The 21932-nt window shown below is 48.0% G+C and overlaps 1 protein-coding gene across 5 annotated transcripts in view; it reads right to left on the bottom strand.

Annotated features, from left to right (window-relative positions):
• Nucleotides 1-21932, bottom strand: part of LOC119974535 (urokinase plasminogen activator surface receptor-like) — a 111604-nt gene that overhangs the window by 79533 nt on the left and 10139 nt on the right. For all 5 annotated transcript variants that reach the window (XM_038813510.1, XM_038813509.1, XM_038813508.1 and 2 more), the window contains exon 3: nt 17038-17175. In XM_038813510.1, coding sequence (XP_038669438.1) covers nt 17038-17175 — 138 coding nt within the window. The remainder of the gene's footprint in view (nt 1-17037; nt 17176-21932) is intronic.

Here is a 21932-nt window from a genome sequence, read left to right as displayed (position 1 = left end):
GGGTCATATCTTGTTTTGCGTATTCAGAAAATGAGAAGGACCCCAGCAGCAAGAAGTCTGCTAACACTTTGGGGATTTTAAAATTAAAAGTTAAAGGTTTATTAAGAAGAAAAGAAAACTTAAACATGCAAGACTATGATTACATAGTTAAAACAGCCTTACAAAATATTCTCCTCAAAAGGCTCCATTCTTAGGCAGACCCCCAAGTAAACACCTCCCAGGCAACACTAAATAATTAACAACAGAAAATGCTGCAAAAACTCAGTAGGTCTGGCAGCATCTGTGGAGAGAAAGAGTGACAAGAGTTAATATTTAAGACTGTATGTCCTTTCTTCAGAGCTCTAAAGTCAGACAAACTTGAAAGATTAACTCTGTTTGGCTCTCTTCTGCTGCCGGTCCTGAGTTTTTCCAGAATTTCCAGTTTTGGTTCAGTTTTCCAGCATCCACATTTTGCTTTTACTCCCTCACAGCAATGAAAACTATAATAATTATGAAAATCCTTAAATGGTGACTTCTGATGACGAGGATGTGCTGTGAAGTCACACATCAGGGGCGGGATTCTCTGATCCCCCGCGCCGGATGGGAGAATCGCCGGGGGTGGGCGTGAATCCTGCCCCCGCCATCCTCCCAATTCTCCCCCCCCCCCAAAAAACTGGCCCGGCACGAGTCTTGCCGCCCGCCTCGGAGAATGGCGGGGTCCAGCGCGACTCAATGGCCCGGGGCTGACCGAATTCTCCGGCCCACAATGGGCTGAAGTCCCGCCCGTTCTTTGCCGGTCCCCCCGGCGTAAATTAGAGTAGGTCCTTTTCCGGCGGGACCTGGCGGCGCGGGCGGGCTCCGGGGTTCTTATGGGGTCGCGGAGGGATTTGGCCCCAGGAGGTGCCTCCACGGTGGTCTGGCCTGCGGTCGGGGACCACCGATTCGCGGGTGGGCCTGTGCCATGGGGGCACTCAATTGTTCCGCACCAGAGGCCTTGGTCCTCCGCCATTCTCAGTGCGGAAGTGAATCGCTCTGCGCATGCGCGGGGTGATGCCAGCCCGCGTTGGTGCTCACGCGCATGCGCCGAATCACGCGGGCCAGCGGTGGCCCTTCAGCGCTGGTTGGCGCTGTGCCAAGCCCGTTTCCTGCCGGCCAGCAGGGCGCCAACCACTCCGGGGCCGGCCTATCCCCTGAAGGGGCGGAGGATTTCGCACCTTTGGGGCAGCCCGATGCCAGAGTGGTTCACGCCACTCCATCCCGCCGGGAACCCCCGCCCTGCCCAGTCCATCCCAGGTTTCTCCCACCTTCCTGCGAACCTCAAAAATAGCCACTTTTCACCTGAAAAACGGAACATCCCATTTCCACGACTTTAGCAGAACAACAGGGGAAAAAAAGTTGTCGAACAAAAGTCAATCCAGGGGCCGAGCAGAGTCCAGGAGTGAGAAGAGCCTGGACCAGCAACGGGCAGATGAGCCGACCAGAGCATGAGACAGCGAAATCCGAACTTCGTCTGAGAGAGAACGCCCGACTAGCCGCACAACAAGCCCTCCCTCAGCAGGGGATGGCTGGATGGCATTCCTTTCAAGAGCATTGAGGGAGCACAGTGGCGTGACAAAATCAGACATTCAGGCAGTGGTGAAGGACACTGTAGACGAAGCCCTGGCATGCAAGCAACTGACCCTGGACAAAGCCGAAAGGCGATTGGAGGCCCAGGAGGCGAGGATCACGGACCTGGGAAGGACAGCAATGGACCAGAGCGAACGGATAGTTGACCGAGAAAAAGAGGTGGCGAGGTTGGTCGCAACATAAGACATCCTGAAAGGAAAGGTCAAGGATCAAGAGAACTGGTTGAGGAGCCAGAATTTGCGAATCGTGGGCCTACCAGAGGGGATCGAACCCCACAGTTTTCGTGGCCCAAATGCTGGGTAACCTGGTTTGAAGGGAGAGCTTTGCCAACCCACCAGAGATAGACAGAGCACACCGGGAGAGAATTCTGTGCTGGACCAGGCATTCCAAAAACTGCAGCTAGGAAGGATATAAGATCTGGATATACCAGAACATTGAGGCTGACCTGGCCAAGCACCGGGCCGAGTTCAACAAAGCAAAGGCTGCGGTGTACAAGAACAACGTAAGATTTGGAATGCTGTACCCAGCCAATCTCCGACTATGCTCCACACTACATGGATGTGAAGTTGGAGACGGGCAATGCCCATGGAGGTTGGGCATGACCCTCCTGGCCAACAAGGATTTTTTGGAGAAAATATCACAGACCACAGACACGTCTATTACTAACAAACAGAATGGGGAGGTCTCCCCCTCCACATTCTGGGAGGCGCTAAAGGCTGTGATCAGGGGACAAATTAAGGCTTTTAAAGCAGAAAGAGTGAGAGAAGAGAGGGTGGCTAGGCAACAGCTAGTTGACTCCATACTTGAGGTGTACCAGCGATACACCGAGGCCCCAACCGTGGAGCTCCTGCCGGAGAGGAGAAAGCTACAAACGGACTTTGACCTGCTCTCCACGAGGACGGCGGTGCACCAACTCCGTCAGGCACGGGTGAACCTATACGAACATGGACAAAAAGCCAGCTGCCTGCTGGCACCCCAGCTAAGAAAGTAGGCAGCCACAAGGGAGATTGCACAAATTAGGGATCGTGGAGGCACACGAGTAACGGATCCAGACATCATCAACAAGGCTTTCAAGACCTTCCACCAGGGGCTGTGCACCTCGGAGCCCCCAGCAGAGGACTCGGGAATGAAGCAGTTCCTTGATAGAGTGGACATGCCAGTCATGTGGGAGGACAGGAAATGGGGCCTGGAAGCACCACTAGAACTGGGAGAGGTCGTGGACAGTATTAGCTTCATGCAGGGCCTCACGGTAGCATGGTGGTTAGCATCAATGCTTCACAGCTCCAGGGTCCCAGGTTCGATTCCCGGCTGGGTCACTGTCTGTGTGGAGTCTGCACGTCCTCCCCGTGTGTGCGTGGGTTTCCTCCGGGTGCTCCGGTTTCCTCCCACAGTCCAAAGATGTGCGGGTTAGGTGGATTGGCCATGCTAAATTGCCCGTAGTGTAAGGTTAATGGGGGGGATTGTTGGGTTACGGGTACACAGGTTACGTGGGTTTAAGTAGGGTGATCATTGCTCGGCACAACATCGAGGGCCGAAGGGCCTGTTCTGTGCTGTACTGTTCTATGTTCTATGTTCAGGCAGGGAAGGCCGGGACCGGACGGATTCCCGGCGGACCTCTACAAAAGATTCACACTGCCGCCTATGCTAGCACAAGCCTCAATCTCACTGATACCTAAAGAAGAAAAAGACCCAACAGAATGTAGTTCCTACAGCTACTAAATGTCAATGCAAAAATAATGGCTAAATTCCTAGCCAAAAGGCTAGAGGACTGTGTGCCTGAGGTGGTTGCAGAGGACCAAACGGGCTTTGTCAAAGGTAGAATTGAACGCAAGTACCTCATTGAGGTCCTGGAGCGGTTCGGGCTTGGAACAGAGTTAACCGCTGGGGTGAAACTCCTGTACAGCGCTCCCATGGTGAGCGTAAGGACAAACACCACCACCTCTAAGTACTTCCAACTGCATAGGGGCACAAGGCAGGGATGCTCGTTATCCCTGCTGCTGTTCGACTGAGCAAAACTTATCTGATTATAATATAGTGCCTGATTGTGAATAACCATGGCGGCATGGTTAGCACTGCTGCCTCACAGCTCCAGGGTCCCAGGTTCAATTCTGGCCTTGGGTGACTGTCTATGTGGAGTTTGTACATTCTTCCCGTGTCCACATGGGTTTCCTCCAGGTGCTCTGCTTTCCTCCCACAGTCCAAAGATGTGCATGTTAGGTGGATTGGCCATGCTAAATTATCCTTAGAGTCCAAAATTTTGGGTCAGGTTACTGGGCTAAGGGGATAGGGTGGAAGCCTGGGCACTCTTTCCAAGGACCGATGCAGACTCAATGGTCCTTCTTCTGCACTGTTGATTCTATGGTACTATGAACAGGGTTCACCGCCGAGGTGAAACCCCTGTATAACACCGGGCACAAATTCCACTACCTGGACAAACACCACCAGCTGTCAGTACTTCCAGCTGCACAGCGGCAGGGATTTTTAAAAAAATTTAGCGTACCCAATTATTTTTTCCAATTAAGGGGCAATTTAGCGTGGCCAATCCACCTAACCTGCACATCTTTTGGGTTGTGGGGGTGAAACCCACGCTGGCACGGGGAGAATGTGCAAACTCCACACAGACAGTGACCCAGGGCCGGGATTCGAACCCGGGTCCTCAGCGCCGTAGGCAGCAATGCTAACCACTGTGCCACCGTGCTGCCCGCACAGTGGCAGGGATGCCCTTTATCCCCGCTGTTGTTCGCCTTAGCGATAGAACCACTAGTGATTGCACTCAGAGCGGCAAAGAATTGGGAGGGGATCTAAAGAGGAGGCAGAGAGCACAGAGTCTCGTTCTACACAGATGACCTGCTCCTCTACATCTTGAACCTGCGAAGCAGCATAGAAGGAATCATGACGCTCTTGTAGCCTTCTCGGGTGACAAACTCAACGTGAGCAAAAGCGAGATCTTCCCGGTGTACCCGCAAGGCGGAGGGACAGAGCTGTTTAAACAGGCCGGGCACAAATTCCACTACCTGGAGATCCAAATTGTCCATGACTGGATAGGGGTTCACAAATGGAACTGACCAGCCTGACGGAGGACGGGAAAATGAACCTGCAGAGATGGAACACACTCCCACTCTCCCTGGCGGGGAGCATGCAGACGATCAAAATTAACCTACTGCCCAGGTACCTCTTCCTACTTAGATCCATCCTGATCTATATCCCCAAGGCCTTTTTCAACTCACTGGAGAAACTGATTATGGCGTTCATGTGGGGGTGGAGAATGCAAGGATCCCAAAGAAAGTACGACAGAGAACAAAATCCATGGGGTGTCCCGCCCTCCAAACTTGCAATATTACCACTGGTCAGCTACAACAGAGAGTGTAAAGCGGTGGATAAAAAAGCCGGAAGCTGAATGGGTGCTCACAGAGGATGTTTCCTGCAAGGGGACCTCACTCTGGGCCCTAGCCACGGCGGCACTCCCATCCCCACCCAAGAAGCATTCAACCAGCCCAGTGGTGGTGGCAACACTCCAGTTGTGGAATCAACTGCGACAACATTTTGGCCTGACCGAAATGTCCGACAAAGCCCCCATCTGCAACAACCACAAGTTTGTGCTAGCACTCACTGATGCCTCCTTCAAAAGGTGGAGACGGACGGGGGATGCTGACAGCTCGGGACCTGTACACTGACAACAGCATAACAATTCTCGAAGAGCTGAGGGAAAGATTCCAACTTACAGGAGGCAATGAGTTCAAGTCCTGACAACTCAAAAACTTTCTGCGAAAATAAAAAGGACATACCCACGACAGCCACTACGAGAGGAACTGCTGGACGTGGACATCATAGAGAAAGAGAACTGTAGTGACATGTACGAACGACTGCTAAGGAGGGCCGACACTGAATTGGACGAGACAAGGGAGAAGTAGGAGGAAGATTTGGGGTTTGAAATAGGGTGGAGACTATGGAGCAAACGACTGCACAGGGTCAACTCCATCTCCACACGCGCGAGGCTCAACTTAATGCAGCCAATAGTGGTACATAGAGCCCACTTGACAAGAACCCGAATGAGCAGGTTCTTCCTGGAGGTGGAGGACAGATATGAACGGTGCCAAGGAGGCCCAGCCAACCACGCCCACATGTTCTGGTCTTGCCCCAGACTTGCTGGGTACTGGACAGCCTTCTGGAATATAATGTCCAAGGTGGTGGGCATGAGGGTGGAGCTGGGAGAATGTTCAATTTGAATCAGCCATCTAGTCAAGACAGAAAAATTTTGGGTTATCAAAAGCATTCACCAAGGTGGTGGGGATGAGGATGGAGCTGTGTCTGAGATTGGCATTCTTTGGGGTGTCAGAACAGCCAGATCTCTTCATGGGGAAGAGGGCTGACGGACTTGCCTTTGCTTCTCTGATGACACTCCGGAGAATCCTGCTCGGCTGGTGGTCAGCAGCACCACCCAAAGCTGCAGACTGGCTGTCCGAGCTATCAGAATTTCTCCAAATGGAGAAAATCAAATTCGCTATCCGTGGGTCAGAGGAGGAGGGCTTCCACTAAACGTGGGAGCCGTTCATTCGGTTGTTCCAAGACCTGTCTGTAGCAAACAACTAGGTATCCAAAGATAAAGAAAGAGTTGCCGTGACATGGGGTGGGGGGGGGGGGGGGGGGGGGGGGTGAAGGTGGAAAAGAAGGGGGAGTCAGGAAACCAGAAATTCCACCCAACCCAACAGGAGAGCCAGGGGACTCAAGGGAGGATGTGGAGGGCAGGAGTAACAACAACGGGAATCAGGGGAGTGAAAGGAGTGAGGAAAATAGTCCCGGAGTGATATACAAGACCACAACAGCCACAGCAAATGCTGTGAGCGAAGGACAAAAGAACAGAAAGGGGAAACTGATATATCCATGCAAATAGATAAAACCGATCTCGCTGTAAATAACTCTAATGGTATTCCCTCTGTACTCTCATACACAACTCTCACTGTTCTGTTCGTATTTATATTTGTTTTGTACACCAAAAAAAACAACTACAAAAAATTTAAAAAAATAAAACTCCAGAAATATTACCCACAACAAAGCTGCTGTTACTTTAATAAAGTCGTACCACACGACCTCTCACGCCAACTTCCACTCTGCTGTGGAAACCCAAGAAACCTTAAGACACAAGAATGCTTTAGATAACACAAGACTTTTCTGTCTTGACTAGATGGCTGGTTCAAAATGCACATTCTCCCAGTTCGCAGCTCTTTTCAGGCCTTCCACATTGTGACAAAATATCATATTTTTCAATATTTTCCCAATACCACTGTGCTGTACTGTGAAACAGGCTTATATGTGTGTGTGTGTTCAGGTGGGTGTGACTCATGGAATTAAACTAAAGGCACTTAGACTGCAAGGTCAAAACGTCAAAAAGAGGTTTGGTGTGAAAGCAAGTATTTGGAAGTAGAGATGAGCAAGGTGGGAAGAGTGAGCAGCATGAATAGAAATTTGCATTGTGGAGTTAAGAGGTGGGGGGGGGGGGGGGGGGGGGGGGGGGGTTGACCTGAGGTTTAACTATTATATTTCAAAAGAAAAATGTACAATTGGCCAAAGATTGTAAATGAATATGGCAAAATATTAATTTTCTATTTCCCCAAAAGTGGTAGGCATAAAATGACATGAACAATCTGCATGTTCTGGGAAAGAGATCTTCCAAAGGGATGTAAATACAATGATGAAAGGGCAAAAACGTGTTGAAAGAGAGATGCAAGGTTGTAACGCAGCACCCTCAGAGAAGAAAATTATTTTGTGTCTGCAAGGTTTTCATACAAGCTTTGGCTTTCCAGTGTCCAATGAGAGAGGGAGAAACTTTGAAATATTTTTCCTGTAACAACAGTGAATGTTTGTGGTAATCTTCCTGGAATTCTTATATTGAAAATCCATAAGGACTATTGCCTAAAAGAGGTGTTTAGCTCTGAGTTTAACTAAGCGGAATTCTTTTCAGAAGGCTTTTTTGGAACGACTTTAACTGTGTAATTGTAATCTTGTGTCTTCAAATTAATGTTTATATTTATTATTTAAAGTCTCCAAAGAGGTTTTAAACTTTTGCTCCTGACTTCAGTGCAGGTTCCTAGTCATAATAAAATACAAATTTCAAATCATTGTGATGGTTTGATTCAAGTTTCCCTTTGGGAGTTGGTCAGCTCGACAATTACCAACTGCCATATCATACCAAAATTGGGGGGCTTTTTATTTTTTAATTCCTTGATTAAGGATTAAAGGCTATGAGTGTGAGGATAACACTGAAGTCAGAAGTTGGTGTTGGAAAATATGTCAAAATTATAAGAGTTGCAGGAGCTAGTCAGTCCTTAATGTTATGAGACAATGTAACTTCTTGTCCTGAGAGGGTATTGAAGGAAAAAGTATTATTAAGTGGAATTCAAGGAAAAACTGAAAATATTCCACTTGTAAGGTGAATTTAAAAAGTAGTTTTAAAACAGACAAGGTGATTGTCGGGGTAGTGGAGAAATTGCCCATCACAGGGATTCAATTTATTCTCAGAAATTATGCAGCTGAGTCATAGAATCATAGAATTTATAGTGCAGAATGAGGACATTCGGTCCATCGAGTCTGTACCGGCTCATGGAAAGAGCACCCTACTTAAGCCCATGCCTCCACCCTATCCCCGTAACCCAGTAACCCCAGCTAACCTTTTTTGGACACTTAAGGGCAATTTATCATAGCCAATCCACCAAACCTGCACATCTTTGTGCAGTGTGGGTGGAAACCGGAGCACCCAGAGGAAACCCACGCAGACATTGGGAGAACGTGCAGACTCCGCACAGACAGTGACCCAAGCAGGGAATCGAACCTTGCACCCTGGAGCTGTGAAACAACTGTGCTAACCACAAAGCAGTCAAAAATGTTGGCGATGCCAACAGTAGTCAACCCAGCCTATGGGGACGCAATTCACCCGAGGTGTTGCAGAAAGAACATCCTGGATTGTTTCCAGACTGTGTTGTAACAAGATCACAGGTTCGCAAGTCAAAACAGGAAGAGGTGGAGTCCAAAAGCCAGAGGAAGGATGTTGAAATTCAGTTTGTGGAAACGATATTTTGAAAAGATTGTTCAGACGGGGAATGTTGAAGAGAATGAGGCTGAAGTGTTTAGCTCAATGAAATTTGTAGAGTTACAGCAGTAAGATCATGAAAAATCAGTTATACTGGACAGCTTATTCTGAAACAGAGGCAGAATGTACTCCAGAGCACTATTCAAATAAAATTAATGTATTTAATGAGAAAGTGGAGACTTCCTTGCATTCTGAAAAGTGGGTGGTAGTACATCAGACAGTAATAGGCTGGGATTCTCCCACAATTGGCTGGACGGCCCGACGCCGGCGCCAAGAGCGGCGCGAACCACTCCGGCATCGGACCGCCCGAAAGTTGCAGAATCCTCCGCACTTCTGGGAGCTAGGCCGGCGCCGGCGGGGTTGGCGGCTCGCCAACCGGCGCCGAAGGGCCGCCATGTGCCGCCGCGAGTTGGCGCATGCGCAGAACCGCCGCCATGTTAGTTTCTTCTCCACACCAGCCATAGCGGAGCCTTACAGAGGCCGGCATGGAGGGAAAGAAGAGTGCCCACACGCCACAGGCCCGCCCGCAGATCGGCAGGCCCCGATCGTGGGCCAGGCCACAGTGACACCCCCCCCCAACCCCCCCGGGGCCGGATCCCCCCCGCATACCCCCAAGGACTCCGCTAGCCGCCCTCCAAGCCAGGTCTCACCGGGATGGACCATGTCTATTTCCCGCCGACGGGACTGGCCGAAAACAGGCGGCTGCTCGGCCAATCGGGGTCAGAGAATTGCCAGGGGGAGCCGCTGCCAACGGCCCCCGACCGGCGCGGCGTGATCCATGCTCCCACCCGAAACCGGCACCGGAGAATTCGGCAGCCTGCGTCGGAGCGGCGGGACGGGATTCATGCCACCCCTGGCGATTTTGCGACCCGGAGAGGGGTCGGAGAATCCCGCCCATACTGTCTGGATACTGTCAGGAAATAATAATAATATTTATTACTGTCACAAGTAGGCTTACATTAACACTGCAATGACGCTACTGTGAAAAGCCTCCAGCCGCCACACTCCGGCGCCCGTTTGGGTACACAGAGGGAGAATTCAGAATGTCCAATTCACTGCTCAAGCACATGTTTTGGGCCTTGTGGGAGGAAACCGGAGCACCCGGAAGAAACCCACGCAGACACGAGGAGAACTTGCAGACTCCACGCAGACAGTGACCCAAGTGGGAATCGAACCTGGGACCCTGGCGCTGTGATGCAACAGTGCTAACCACTGTGTTTCCGTGCCGCCCACACTGAGAGTAGTTCATGAAGTTCCAATAGCTGGGCATGTTGGAATCTGGAAAATCCAGGCCAAAAGAGATGTTTTGGTATTTTGGCCTGGACTGCACAAAGATGGAGTCACAGTCTGTCCAAAATGTCACACATGGCAGGTGATAGGGAAACCTCAAGCAGTAATTAAACTTGCACCTTTAATTTCTCTTCCAGTGTTTGAGGAATGAACCTTCCAGTTTTGAACCTTTTACGAGGATCCTAGTTGATTGTGTAGGGTCCCTCCCCAAGACAAAATGTGGAAATTAGTACGGGCTGACAATCGTAGATGTGTCTATCAGATACCCGAATGTGATATCTTTACGAAATATCGCAGCAAAGAGAATTGTAGAAGAGTTCACCAAATTAATTACAGGGTATAGGGCATGATTCTCCGGTCCCCAAGTCGTGTAGGTCTCGGTGGCTTGCCATTTGCCAGAGGTAGGATTCTCTCTTTCTGCCACTTGTTAATGGGATTTCCCATTATGGTCACCCCACATCACCTGAAAATCTGTGGGTGGGGTGCGCTGCCAGCGGGAAAAGAGAATCCCAACGGCTGGAGAATTGCAGCATGGTTTTCCAAGGGAAATACAGGTCACAACAGGTGGTTAAGGTTAAGGAGGGGGTTGTTGGGTTACGGGTATAGGGTGGATACGTGGGTTTGAGTAGGGTGATCATTGCTCGGCACAACATCGAGGGCCGAAAGGCCTGTTCTGTGCTGTACTGTTCTATGTTCTATGTTCTATGTAACAAGGTTCAAATGGTTGTTTAAGGAAGTAATGAACAGCCTCAGGATAAAGCAGTTTAAGTTGACAGGTTCTCATTCTGAATCACAATGTGCTTTAGATACATGGTACCAAATTCTAAAGAATGCCACCAAAGCATATGGTCAAGACTATCCACAGGACAAGGATCGAGGATTCCATTCTTATTATTGTCTATCAGTGTTGCCCCTAATGACTCAACAGGGTTTCGTCCTTTTGAATTAGTCTATGGTCATGAAGTGAGAGGACTACTCACACTAATTCTGGAAAAATTATGGCGTCAGTGTTCAGAAACCACTTGCCTGGATTATAGAACATAGAAAAATACAGCACAGAACAGGCCCTTCGGCCCACGATGTTGTGCCAAACCTTTGTCCCAGATTAATCATAGATTATCATAGAATTTGCAGTGCAGAAGGAGGCCATTTCGCCCATCAAGTCTGCACCAGCTCTTGGAGAGAGCACCCTACCCAAGGTCAAAACCTCCACCCTATCCCCATAACCCAGTAACCCCACCCAACACTAAGGGCAATTTTGGACACTAAGGGCAATTTATCATGGCCAATCCACCTAACCTGCACATCTTTGGACTGTGGGAGGAAACCGGGGCACCGGGAGGAAACCCACGCACACACGGGGAGGATGTGCAGACTCCTCACAGACAGTGACCCAAGCTGGAATCGAACCTGGGACCCTGGAGCTGTGAAGCAATTGTGCTATCCACAATGCTACCGTGCTGCCCTTAAGAGCAAATAAATCTACACTCCATTATTCTACCGTAATCCATGTACCTATACAATAGCCGCTTGAAGGTCCCTGTTTCCGACTCAACTACTTCCACACGCAGTGCATTCCACGCCCCCACTCCTCTCTGGGTAAAGAAATTATGTCGTGATATTCAGAAGGGAGGTTGAGCAGATCATGGGAGTTAGCTAAGGAACATTTCAAGATATCACAGCAGGTGGTGAAGGATGGTGCAGCTACGCAGGCAAAGGCTGGTAGTTTTGTTGCTGGGGAAATGTTCTTAGTCACTCTTGCCAGTGACAGGCAAGCCATTAACATCAAGGTCTAGTAGGCCTTGCCGGATTGAAAATAAGTAAATCATTTGATATGTACTCCAGACAGAAGAAATAACCAGAGATGGTGTCAAGTAAATATGCTTAAAAAGTAGTTTGGCGGGAAAGATAATCAAAAGGAAGTATCAGTGGTGGTGGATGAGGAAAAGGAGGGAGGCATTGACTTTCCTCAAACTAAATTGGACAATGAGGAATCTACCTTCCAGGCAATTGTCAAGGTGATTTGAAAGGGCTATTGCAGTCACACAAAACTCATTGTAGGAATAAATTGGGGAAAACAAAATTGGCTAAACCTGATGTAGATGTGAAGGATTCAGTCTCAATACGTCCACCTCCTAATAGTTTAAATCCAGTAAAATTAGGACAAGTGGAAAAATAAATTGAGTTCTTGCATCAGAATGACATCACCGAGTCTAGTTGCTGGAGCTGCAGTTCATCTGCTGTGACGGCATCAAAGTTGGACAGAGCACGATTGGCAGGATTCTGCCACCACCCTCCTCCCCCCCCCCCCCCCCCCCCCCCCCTCCACTCCACCCCGCACTCCTCCCTCTCCCCAAGGTTGGGCATTTTTCACTGGTGGAGGTGGCTCATCATTAGCCTGCAGCAGGATCTTCCAGTCCCACCGTTTTCAGAAGAGTTTTGCAAGCTCACCGGGGAACCCGCTGTGGGAGGGTCACCATGGCTGGGACCAGAGGATCCTGCTGGTGGGAAGGAGCTTAAAATTCCGCCAGAAAACTGTGGAGTAAATCTTCCGGTCCCAATTGCCATGGGTATCATCGCAAAATTTGGCGGACCATTTAAAGGTCCACAAAGGAATTTCTGGTCTCGGTAAATCCCGACTTGTATGTGTATTATTGAGACATCAACGCAGTGACAAAAGCAGATTCATATTTGATTCCATATTTGGAAAACTATATTGAGAAACTGGGACAATCAGAGTTTGTTACAAAGATTGACTTGCTCAGAGGATTTTGCCAGGACTCCTTACCTGTAAGGACAAGACTGAGAGAGATATCAGCTTCTTGCAGTTCAAAGTTATGGCATTAGGTGTGGAGAATGTGCCCGTAACCTTTCGGTGACTGACAGACAAGGTTATCTCAGGACTGAGTAATTGTGCTGTTCATCTTGTCAGAATGTGGGAGGAGCATTTACAGCATCTGAAAGAACAGTTCGATGGACTGGAAGAAACAAATTTGGCGGTGAACGTGGCTAAGAATGAATTTGCAAAGGCGCAAGTTAGATATTCAGACCAACACAATTGGACATGGTCAGGTGGCCCGCACGAGATGTGAAAGGAAAGGCAATTGTAAAATTCCCAGTGCCTCCAACAAAACAGCAAATTTTGAGATTTCTGGGCATGAGTGGGATTTACCGAAGGTCTGTGCCAAATTTTAGCAGTGTAGTTGCTCCACTGTTGAAATATTCAAAATGAATAGGAGAGTTCAACTGAGACAAGAGGGTCAGAATGCACTGGAGAGTTAAGAACAGTTTCAACAGCACCTAATTATGCCAAGCATTTTAAATTGGCTATTGGTACACGTGATATGGGTGTGGCACAGTGGTTAGCACTGTCACTTCACAGCGCCAGGGACCTGGGTTTGATTCCTGCTTGGGTCACTGTGCTCCCAGTGTCTGCGAGGGTTTCCTCCGGGTGCTCCGGTTTCCTCCCACAAGTTCTGAAAGACGTGCTGTTTAGTGATTTGGGTATTCTGAATTCTCCCTCAGTGTATCTGAACAGGCGCCGGAGTGTGACAGCTAGGGGATTTTCACAGTAACTTCATTGAAGTGTTAATGTAAGCCTACCTGTGACACTAATGAAGGTTATCATTATTATTGATACTGTGGCGTGACAAGAAGATGAAAGCAAGAACTGAGAAGCGGGTGGTATATTTTCAAAGGAAGTTGAATGTACATCAAAAAGAGATGCTCAATCAACAAAAAATAAATGTTAGGTCTGGAGTTAGCATTGCAGCAATTCAGAGGTTATATGGCAAACAATTCTTCAGAAACAATTGTTTATACAGACTACAATTCCTTGTTATTTCTGGAAAAAGTTTTGAAATCAAAATATCAGACTGTTCTGATGGTGTCTACTGTTGCAACTGTTTAATTTACAAATTATACAAATGGTTGGACATGAAAATCTAATTGCCGATGTATCGTCAAGTGTTTTAGCTTTGGACATGTGAGACCTGGGAAATGGACAGATGTGTGTATATTGTCATGTTAATGCATGCATGTTATAGCATAATAGGTTAGTGTACATGGATAAATATAATAAGTAAAGCAAAATGGGTTGAGAAACTGAAACTGCCTTTTAGAATGGTGACAGTTCATTTTTCAGAAGGACAGAGATGTGACAAAATACAATATTTTTCAATACTTTCCCCAATACTTTTCCTTTTCAAGCTGTAAAAGCCTTTTAGTTCCAGTTGAAATTTAACACCTGAAATGTGGTAAACTGGTAAACAAGCTGTGTGTGTGTTTATGTGTTTGCATGGGTGTGACTAATGTAATTAAACTGCAGAAAGTTAGACTGCAAAGTCAAAAGCATCAAAAGGGGGTTTGGTGTGAAAGCAAGTATTTTGAAGGGGCAATGAGGAGGGCTACGGTGGGAAGAGTGAGTAGTATGAATATACATTTGCATTGGGAAGACAAAGTTTAACTGTTGTATTTCAAAAAGAAATTGTACAATTGACAAAAATCATAAATTAATAAAGCAAAGTATTTTTTTCCCCAAATGCAGTCGACATAAAATAACACAAATGATCTGTATGTTCTGGGAAAGGGAAATTCCAAAGGGATATAAACACAATGAATTTAAAGATGAAAGGGGAAAAACATGTTAAAAGAGAGATTGGAGGCTGACTAGGGAGGAGTATGGTCATGAGATTCTAAAGAGCATGTGTGCTGAAGCGAACCTGTGAGGAAAGAACCTGCAGCTATACTTAAAGAGAAGACAAGTATTGTGTCTACAAGGCTTTCATACAAGCTTTGCTTTCCAGGGTTAAATGAGAGAGGGAAAAGCCTGTAAAAGAATAACAATGCATGTTTGTAGTAATCTTACTGAAATTTGTATGTTGAAAGTCCATGAGGACTGTTACCTAAAAGAGGTGTTTAGCTCTGCGTTTAACTGAGCAGAAAACATTGGGTAAGTATTTGTAGAACTACTGTTAAATATGTAATTGTAATCTTGACTGTTTAGGTTTTTTAACATTAATATTTATGTTTATTACTTAAAGTCTTGAAAAATGGTTTGAAATTTTTGCTCCTGATATCAGTTTAGATATTTTCTCATAATAAAGTACAAATTGCAAATTGTTGTGATAGCTTGCCCAATTTTCCTTTTGGAATTTGGGCAGCCAAGCAATTACCACCTGTCATATGGTAACAGCCACATAGCCAACAACAAATCCGCTCCTTAAATATCCTTTTTCCCTTTTATCTCCGGTTCCCTTTTTCTCAGCACTTCTTTGAATGCACCTGTTACAAAACATAAATGTCTTTCATGTTTTCCTGTTCCACTTTGTTCCACTTTAGGATCAAATTAAATTGAATAACCATCCCGTTTTATTTCTGAAACCTTTTCAAGCTGTAAAAGCTTTTTAGTTCCAGTTGAAATTTAACAACTGAAAACAACAGCTTCCTATGTATCTCTTAATGCCAATTTCTAAAACCAGTCTAATCATTTATAAAGCCTCTTAAAGGTAGTTTCATTACAGATGGCATATCTACGCTGTTTTCCTCAACACCTCCACACAAATTGTCTCCATGAAACATTCCCATACTTAAATTATTCTTTACAGAATAACAAAATATTCCCCGTAAATGTTGAAAAATATCACCCACTCTCATAATGGGTCCATAGATTTCATACAAACATTAGCTCAGCATTTCTCAACCAGTCGACTGTTTTCAATAGTAAGAATTGTAGATGTGCAGGGCTAAGGTGGGAAGAGTGAGCAGTATGATTGGAAATTTGCATTCGGAATTTAAGGAGTTGACTTAAACTTTAACTATTTTATTTCAAAAGGAAAATCTACAATTGGCAAAGATCACAAATGAATAAAGAAAAATATAAAGTGTTCTTTTTCCCGAAAAGCAGTAGACGTAAAAGAACATGAATTTCAATTCTGAAACATGGGGCGAGATTCTCCCATATGGGGAGAAATCGTAAGGCTGGCGTCAAATCCGGGCGGGTTTGACGCCAGCCCCCCCCTTCCCGACCGGGAACCGATTCTGGTCCCCGGTCGGGGCTAGCAGCCCGATGCCGTAAACTCCGGCATCACGGGCTTAACGAATTTCGTTAAGCCCGTTTGCCAGAGTTAGCGCCGGCTGACGCGTCATATGACGTCAGCCGCGCATGCGCGGATTGGAAGACTCCAACCCGCGCATACGCGGATGACGTCATCGTGTATTTGCGCGAAACCCGCGCATGCGCGGGCCGGGATGCCCCTCAGCCGCCCCACGAATGGATACTGCGGGGCGGCGGAAGGACAAATAGTGCGCGGGCATTGGGCCCGCTGCCCGCGATCGGTGCCCACTGATCGCGGGCCCATGGCACCCTTGGCACGGCCGTGGTACTGCCGTGCCAATCGGTGCCATGGTTATAAAAAGCGAGAGTTTACGGCCGTTTTTACGAACGGCCAGACCAGGTGTGTTTGCCGTTCGTAAAAACAGCCGTAAAGGGCTGGGAACTCGGCCCATCCATCAGCTGAGAATCGCTGCCGGCCGTAAAAAAACGGCGGCAGCGATTCGTGTCGGGAGTTGGGCGTGGGGGGGGGGGAGAATAGCGGGAGGGCGTCGGAACAGCGTGGCCCTAAAATTTTAGGAGCCACGCTATTCTCCGCACCGTCGGGAGTGCGGAGAATCTCGCCCATGATCTTTACTTTGTTTCAAAGGGGGAGGCTAACTTTGGGTGTTGTTCCTCTGTGCGCTCCTATCCTTCCTTGCCAGCATCTTGGATAGCAAACATAACTCCATGTCCTGTCATAACCTTAACCATTAACAATGTATCAGGAAAGGTTAAATCGTTTCACTGTCCATGAGCCCGGAATCCCTCACCACAGGGAATTTTTTAACAAGAGTTTAATTGGTATATAACCCTGTGCTGTACCGGTCCTGGGAGTGTTGGGGACAGTGTGGAGGGAACTTGGAAGTGTTGGTTTTGTTCAATTGCAGTATAAATTGGGAGGCAGTCTCATTATCAGATTAATCTATCAGACTATGAATTGAATTGTGATGAAATGGAACCTTACCTGTATCTATCTGTATATTACAGCGATCGGTGTCACAACAATTGCTGCTCTGGGAGATGACCACACTCCCACAGTTAAAGGATACAGGATCAGAACACGGACCACAGGAATTACTAATCCGCTTTGTGGTCATTCCCCCTGAAAACAAGCAAAGGTTTTAGCTACAATTTCACAAATTCCCTTCATCTCTGAAGGAAAGAAAGAGAGAAAGAGGCTGGTGGTAAAATAGTCAGAGAGCGGAAAATAGTGTAACGAGGAGAAAGAGTGTAACCGACAGAAAGAAAGAAGATGTGCAAAACAGAGGGCATCAAAGTGGGAAAATGAGAGAAAGAGTGCAAAGGAGAGAAAAATAAAAAAAGCGAAAAAGACAGATGTTATGATCACCTGAGGACAGATAATTTTAAGAATAAATTCAAACTTCCAGTTCACAGCTAAGGGGAGACAACAACAAGGTTTCCCATTTGAAGACATTGAATGTAACAAATAGACACTATTGACAAAGTACTATTTTTTCAGGAAACCTATACTTTAAACTACTGTCACGTGAGCGTACCTTTAAGAAATGGGTGTTTATCAAATAACTTCAGTGGATGTACCTTTCAGAAATGAGGTTTATCAAATAGCTGCAGTGATGTCAGAGTGTGGGTGGAGCTAGGCTGTCTGTCTGATTTACTTTCGCTTTGAGCTCGCAGCTACAGAGTGTGTTTAGTTTCGTTTTGCAGATTGGGAGCTGCATCCAGAGAAATAAGGTGGAATTCTGATCTCTCTCTGTATGAAAAGAATGCCTTCATATCACTTGCTAATTTAACAGTGATAACTGCTCTCAGTAGAGAATTTAAACCTGCTGTCTTTCTGTAAAATGGTCTTTTGTCTTATGGATGTTGTAAGGAAAGATTAAGAGTTACTTATAGAGTACTGTATTCTTTGGGAGGAGAGGTGTATTTGAGTTGATAGTTGCTAAGATGTTTACTGTGTGTTTACAAAAATGTCAACTGGATTCATAGAATATACATTGTTTTTGTTTAAACATACTTTAGCTTGCTGTTGCACCACACCTGTAAAGTGGGCCCTTGTGCTTCCTATAACCAAAATCTATTTAAATTTGTGGGTCAGGTGAACTCCATGATACACTTTGGGGTTCTCTAAACCCTGGCCAAAATACTACAGAGCAGAACTTTGTGCTCCTTAAGCCCATTTCCCTGTCAATGTGAATTCCATGAGCCTTGTATCCAGGCAGAAATGAGAAGTAGCTATTCTTAAGAGCCCAGCTCTCTTTCATCTTGTCCACTAAATGGACAAAACAGTTTAAATCAACATTCTCCAAAAATGTTCAAGAAATTTGGAAATGCACAGACTATCCACTGTTAGCGCACAGGTTGCTGTCAATGTGTCCAAGTGTGAGCATGTTGCCCCTTCTTCGCAGTAAAACAAACTGGACCACTTTTTTTTATATAAATGTTTTTTATTCAGTTTTCATGTTTTATATTGAAAAAATTACAAATTGTTAGAGAGAGAAAAAAAAACACGCAAAAATTAACATATATATTTACAGGTAAGCATCTTCGTAATAATAACTGTGGCCTCCCCCCTTTAGCCGGCATACATATTTTACATTCCCCAATATGGCCGAGGCACATGTTTATTGGCATTTATTTAGTTTGGTTTTGGGCCTTAGCTAGCCATCAAACCCCCGTAACGAACCCGTAGCCCTCCTCCCCCCCCCCCCCCCCCCCCGGCTACCTTCCCCCGACTATTCTTCCTCTTGTACGTTGGCCACAAACAGGTCCCGGAACAGTTGCATGATTGGCTCCCACGTTCTGTGGAAGCCGTCGTCCGACCCTCGGATGGCGAATTTGATTTTCTCCATTTGGAGAGATTCCGAGAGGTCGGACAGCCAGTCTGCAGCTCTGGGCGGTGCTGCTGACCGCCAGCCAAACAGGATTCTACGGCGGGCGATCAGGGAGGCAAAGGCAAGGGCGTCCGCCCTCCTCCCCAGGAATAGATCTGGCTGGTCTGAAACCCCGAAGACCGCCACTATCGGGCATGGCTCCACCCTCACCCCCACCACTTTGGACATAGCCTCGAAGAAGGCTGTCCAGTACTCCACAAGTCTGGGGCAAGACCAGAACATGTGGGCGTGGTTGGTCGGGCCTCTTTGGCACCGTTCACATCTGTCCTCCACCTCCAGGAAGAACCTACTCATACGGGTTCTCGTTAAGTGGGCTCTATGTACCACTTTTAGTTGCGACAGGCTGAGCCTTGCGCACGTGGAGGTGGAGTTGACCCTATGCAGTGCTTCGCTCCAGAGTCCCCACCCTATCTCCATCCCCAAGTCGTCCTCCCATTTCCTTCTTGTTGCGTCCAGTACGGTGTCGTCCCTTTCTACCAGTCGGTCATACATGTCGCTACAGTTCCCTTTCTCTAGGATACTTGCGTCCAGTAGGTCTTCCAGTAGTGTCTGTCGTGGCAGTTGTGGGTACGTCCTTGTCTCCTATCGTAGGAAGTTTTTGAGCTGCAGGTACCGTAGCTCGTTCCCCCCAGCTAGCCGAAATTTCTCTGTCAGTTCGTCCAGTGTTGCGATCCTGTCGTCCGTGTATAGGTCCCTGACTATCAGTGTCCCCCGCGTCCTGCCTCCACCTTTTGAAGGTGGCGTCAGTCAGTGCTGGTTTGAACCTATGGTTGTTGCAGATGGGAGCCTTGTCCGACATTTTCTTCAGGCCAAATTGCTGCCGCAGTTGGTTCCAGGATTGGAGGGTGACTGTCACCACTGGGCTGCTGGAGTGTTTTTTGGGTGGGGATGGGAGTGCTGCCGTGGCGAGGGCCCGGAGGGAGGTCCCCATGCAGGAGGCCTCCTCCGCACGCACCCACTCGGCTTCTGGCTCCTGGATCCATCCCCTTACTCGCTCGGCTGTTGCCGCCCAGTGGTAGAATTGTAGATTCGGGAGGGCTAGCCCCCGCCGGATTTTGTTTTTTGTAGGACCTTCTTTGGGATCCTAGCATTTTTACCCCCCCATACGAACGCCATGATATGTTTGTCCAGCGCTTTGAAGAAGGCCTTGAGGATGTAGATCGGAATGGATCTAAACAGGAAGAGGAACCTGGGCAATACGTTCATTTTGATCGTCTGGACTCTCCCCGCGAGGGAGAGTGGGAGTGTGTTCCATCTTTGCAGGTCCTTTTTTACTTCCTCCACCAGGCTGGTGAGGTTCCATTTGTGGATCCCTTTCCAGTCATGGGCTATTTGGATCCCCAGGTAGCGGAATTTATGTTGGGCTTGTTTGAACGGCAGCCCCTTTAATGCTGCCCCCCCCCCCCCCCCCCCCCCCCCCCCCTGCTGGTGTACTGGGAAGATCTCGCTTTTGCTCATGTTGAGTTTGTAGCCCGAGAAGGCTCCAAACTCTTTCAGGAGCGCGATGATTCCGTCCATGCTGCTTTGTGGGTCCGAGATGTAGAGGAGCAGATTATCTGCATAGAGTGAGACTCTGTGCTCTCTGCCTCCCCTTCGGATCCCCCTCCAATTTTTTGCTGCCCTGAGCGCGATTGCTAGCGGTTCGATTGCTAGTGCGAACAGCAGCGGGGACAGTGGGCATCCTTGTCTGGTGCCCCTGTGCAGCTGGAAGTATTGGGAGTTGGTATTGTTGGTCCGTACACTCGCCATGGGGGCGTTGTATAGGAGCTTTACCCAAGCGGTGAACCCTGTTCCAAGCCCGAACCGCTCCAGTACCTCTATGACGTATTTCCATTCGACTCTGTCGAAGGCCTTTTCTGCGTCCAAGGGAGACAATCACCTCTTGTGTTCTCTCCCCGGAGGGGGTCATTATCACGTTCAGCAGGCGCCTGATGTTCGAGGTAAGCTGTCTACCTTTGACGAAGCCCGCCTGGTCCTCTGTGACCACCTCAAGTACACAGTCTTCTAGCCTTTTGGCTAGGATTTTGGCCAGTATTTTGGCGTCTGCGTTCAGCAGAGATATGGGTCTGTATGACCCACATTCCGTTGGGTCTTTGTCTTTCTTAGGTATCAGCGAGATTTAGGCCTGTGCTAACGTGGGTGGCAGTGTGCCCCTAGCTAGCGAGTCTGTGAACATCTCCCGCAGGTGCGGGGCCAGCGCTGTCGCAAATATTTTGTAGAAGTCCGCCGGGAATCCGTCCGGTCCCGGCGCCTTCCCCGTCTGCATGGAGCTGATACTGTCCATGATCTCTCCCAGTGCTAGTGGTGCTTCCAGGTCCTGTTTTCTGCCCTCTCCCACGACTGGTATGTCCAGTCCATCAAGGAACCGGTTCATCCCAGCCTTCCCCGTTGGGGGCTCTGAGGTGTACAGCTCTTGGTAGAAGGCCTTGAAGGTTTTGTTAATCCTCTCTGGTTCTGTTTCCAACATGCCTCTGGTACCCCTGATTTGCGCAATTTCTCTGCTGGCTGCCTGCTTTCTCAGCTGGTGTGCCAACAGACGGCTGGCTTTGTCTCCGTGTTTCGTACAGGGTCCCGCAGCGCCTGGCGGAGTTGGTGCACTGCTTTCCTGGTGGAGAGCAGGTCAAAGTTCCTTTGTAGTTCTTTTCTCTCTGCCAGGAGCTCTACGGTCGAGGGCCTCGGAGTATTTACGGTCTATCTCCAGTATGGAGTCGACCAGCTTCTGCCCAGCCACCCTTTCCTCACTATCTCTTTGCGCTTTGAAGGCAATGATTTCCCCTCTTAGTACGGCCTTAAGCGCTTCCCAGAACGTGGAGGATGATACCTCCCCGTTCTGGTTGTTCTCTGTGTACTCTGCTATGGCCCGCGCTATCCTTTCGCTGAAGGCCTTGTCAGCTAGTAAGGCACCGTCCAACCTCCATGTGGGGCGCTGGGCCCTTCCCGTCTCCAGCCGCACATTATGTAGTGTGGGGCGTGGTCTGATATCACA

The sequence above is a fragment of the Scyliorhinus canicula genome, chromosome 12 (genome assembly GCF_902713615.1).
Source record: "Scyliorhinus canicula chromosome 12, sScyCan1.1, whole genome shotgun sequence".
In the NCBI taxonomy this organism is placed as follows: domain Eukaryota; kingdom Metazoa; phylum Chordata; class Chondrichthyes; order Carcharhiniformes; family Scyliorhinidae; genus Scyliorhinus; species Scyliorhinus canicula.
This window is presented reverse-complemented; position numbering and strand designations above follow the sequence as displayed.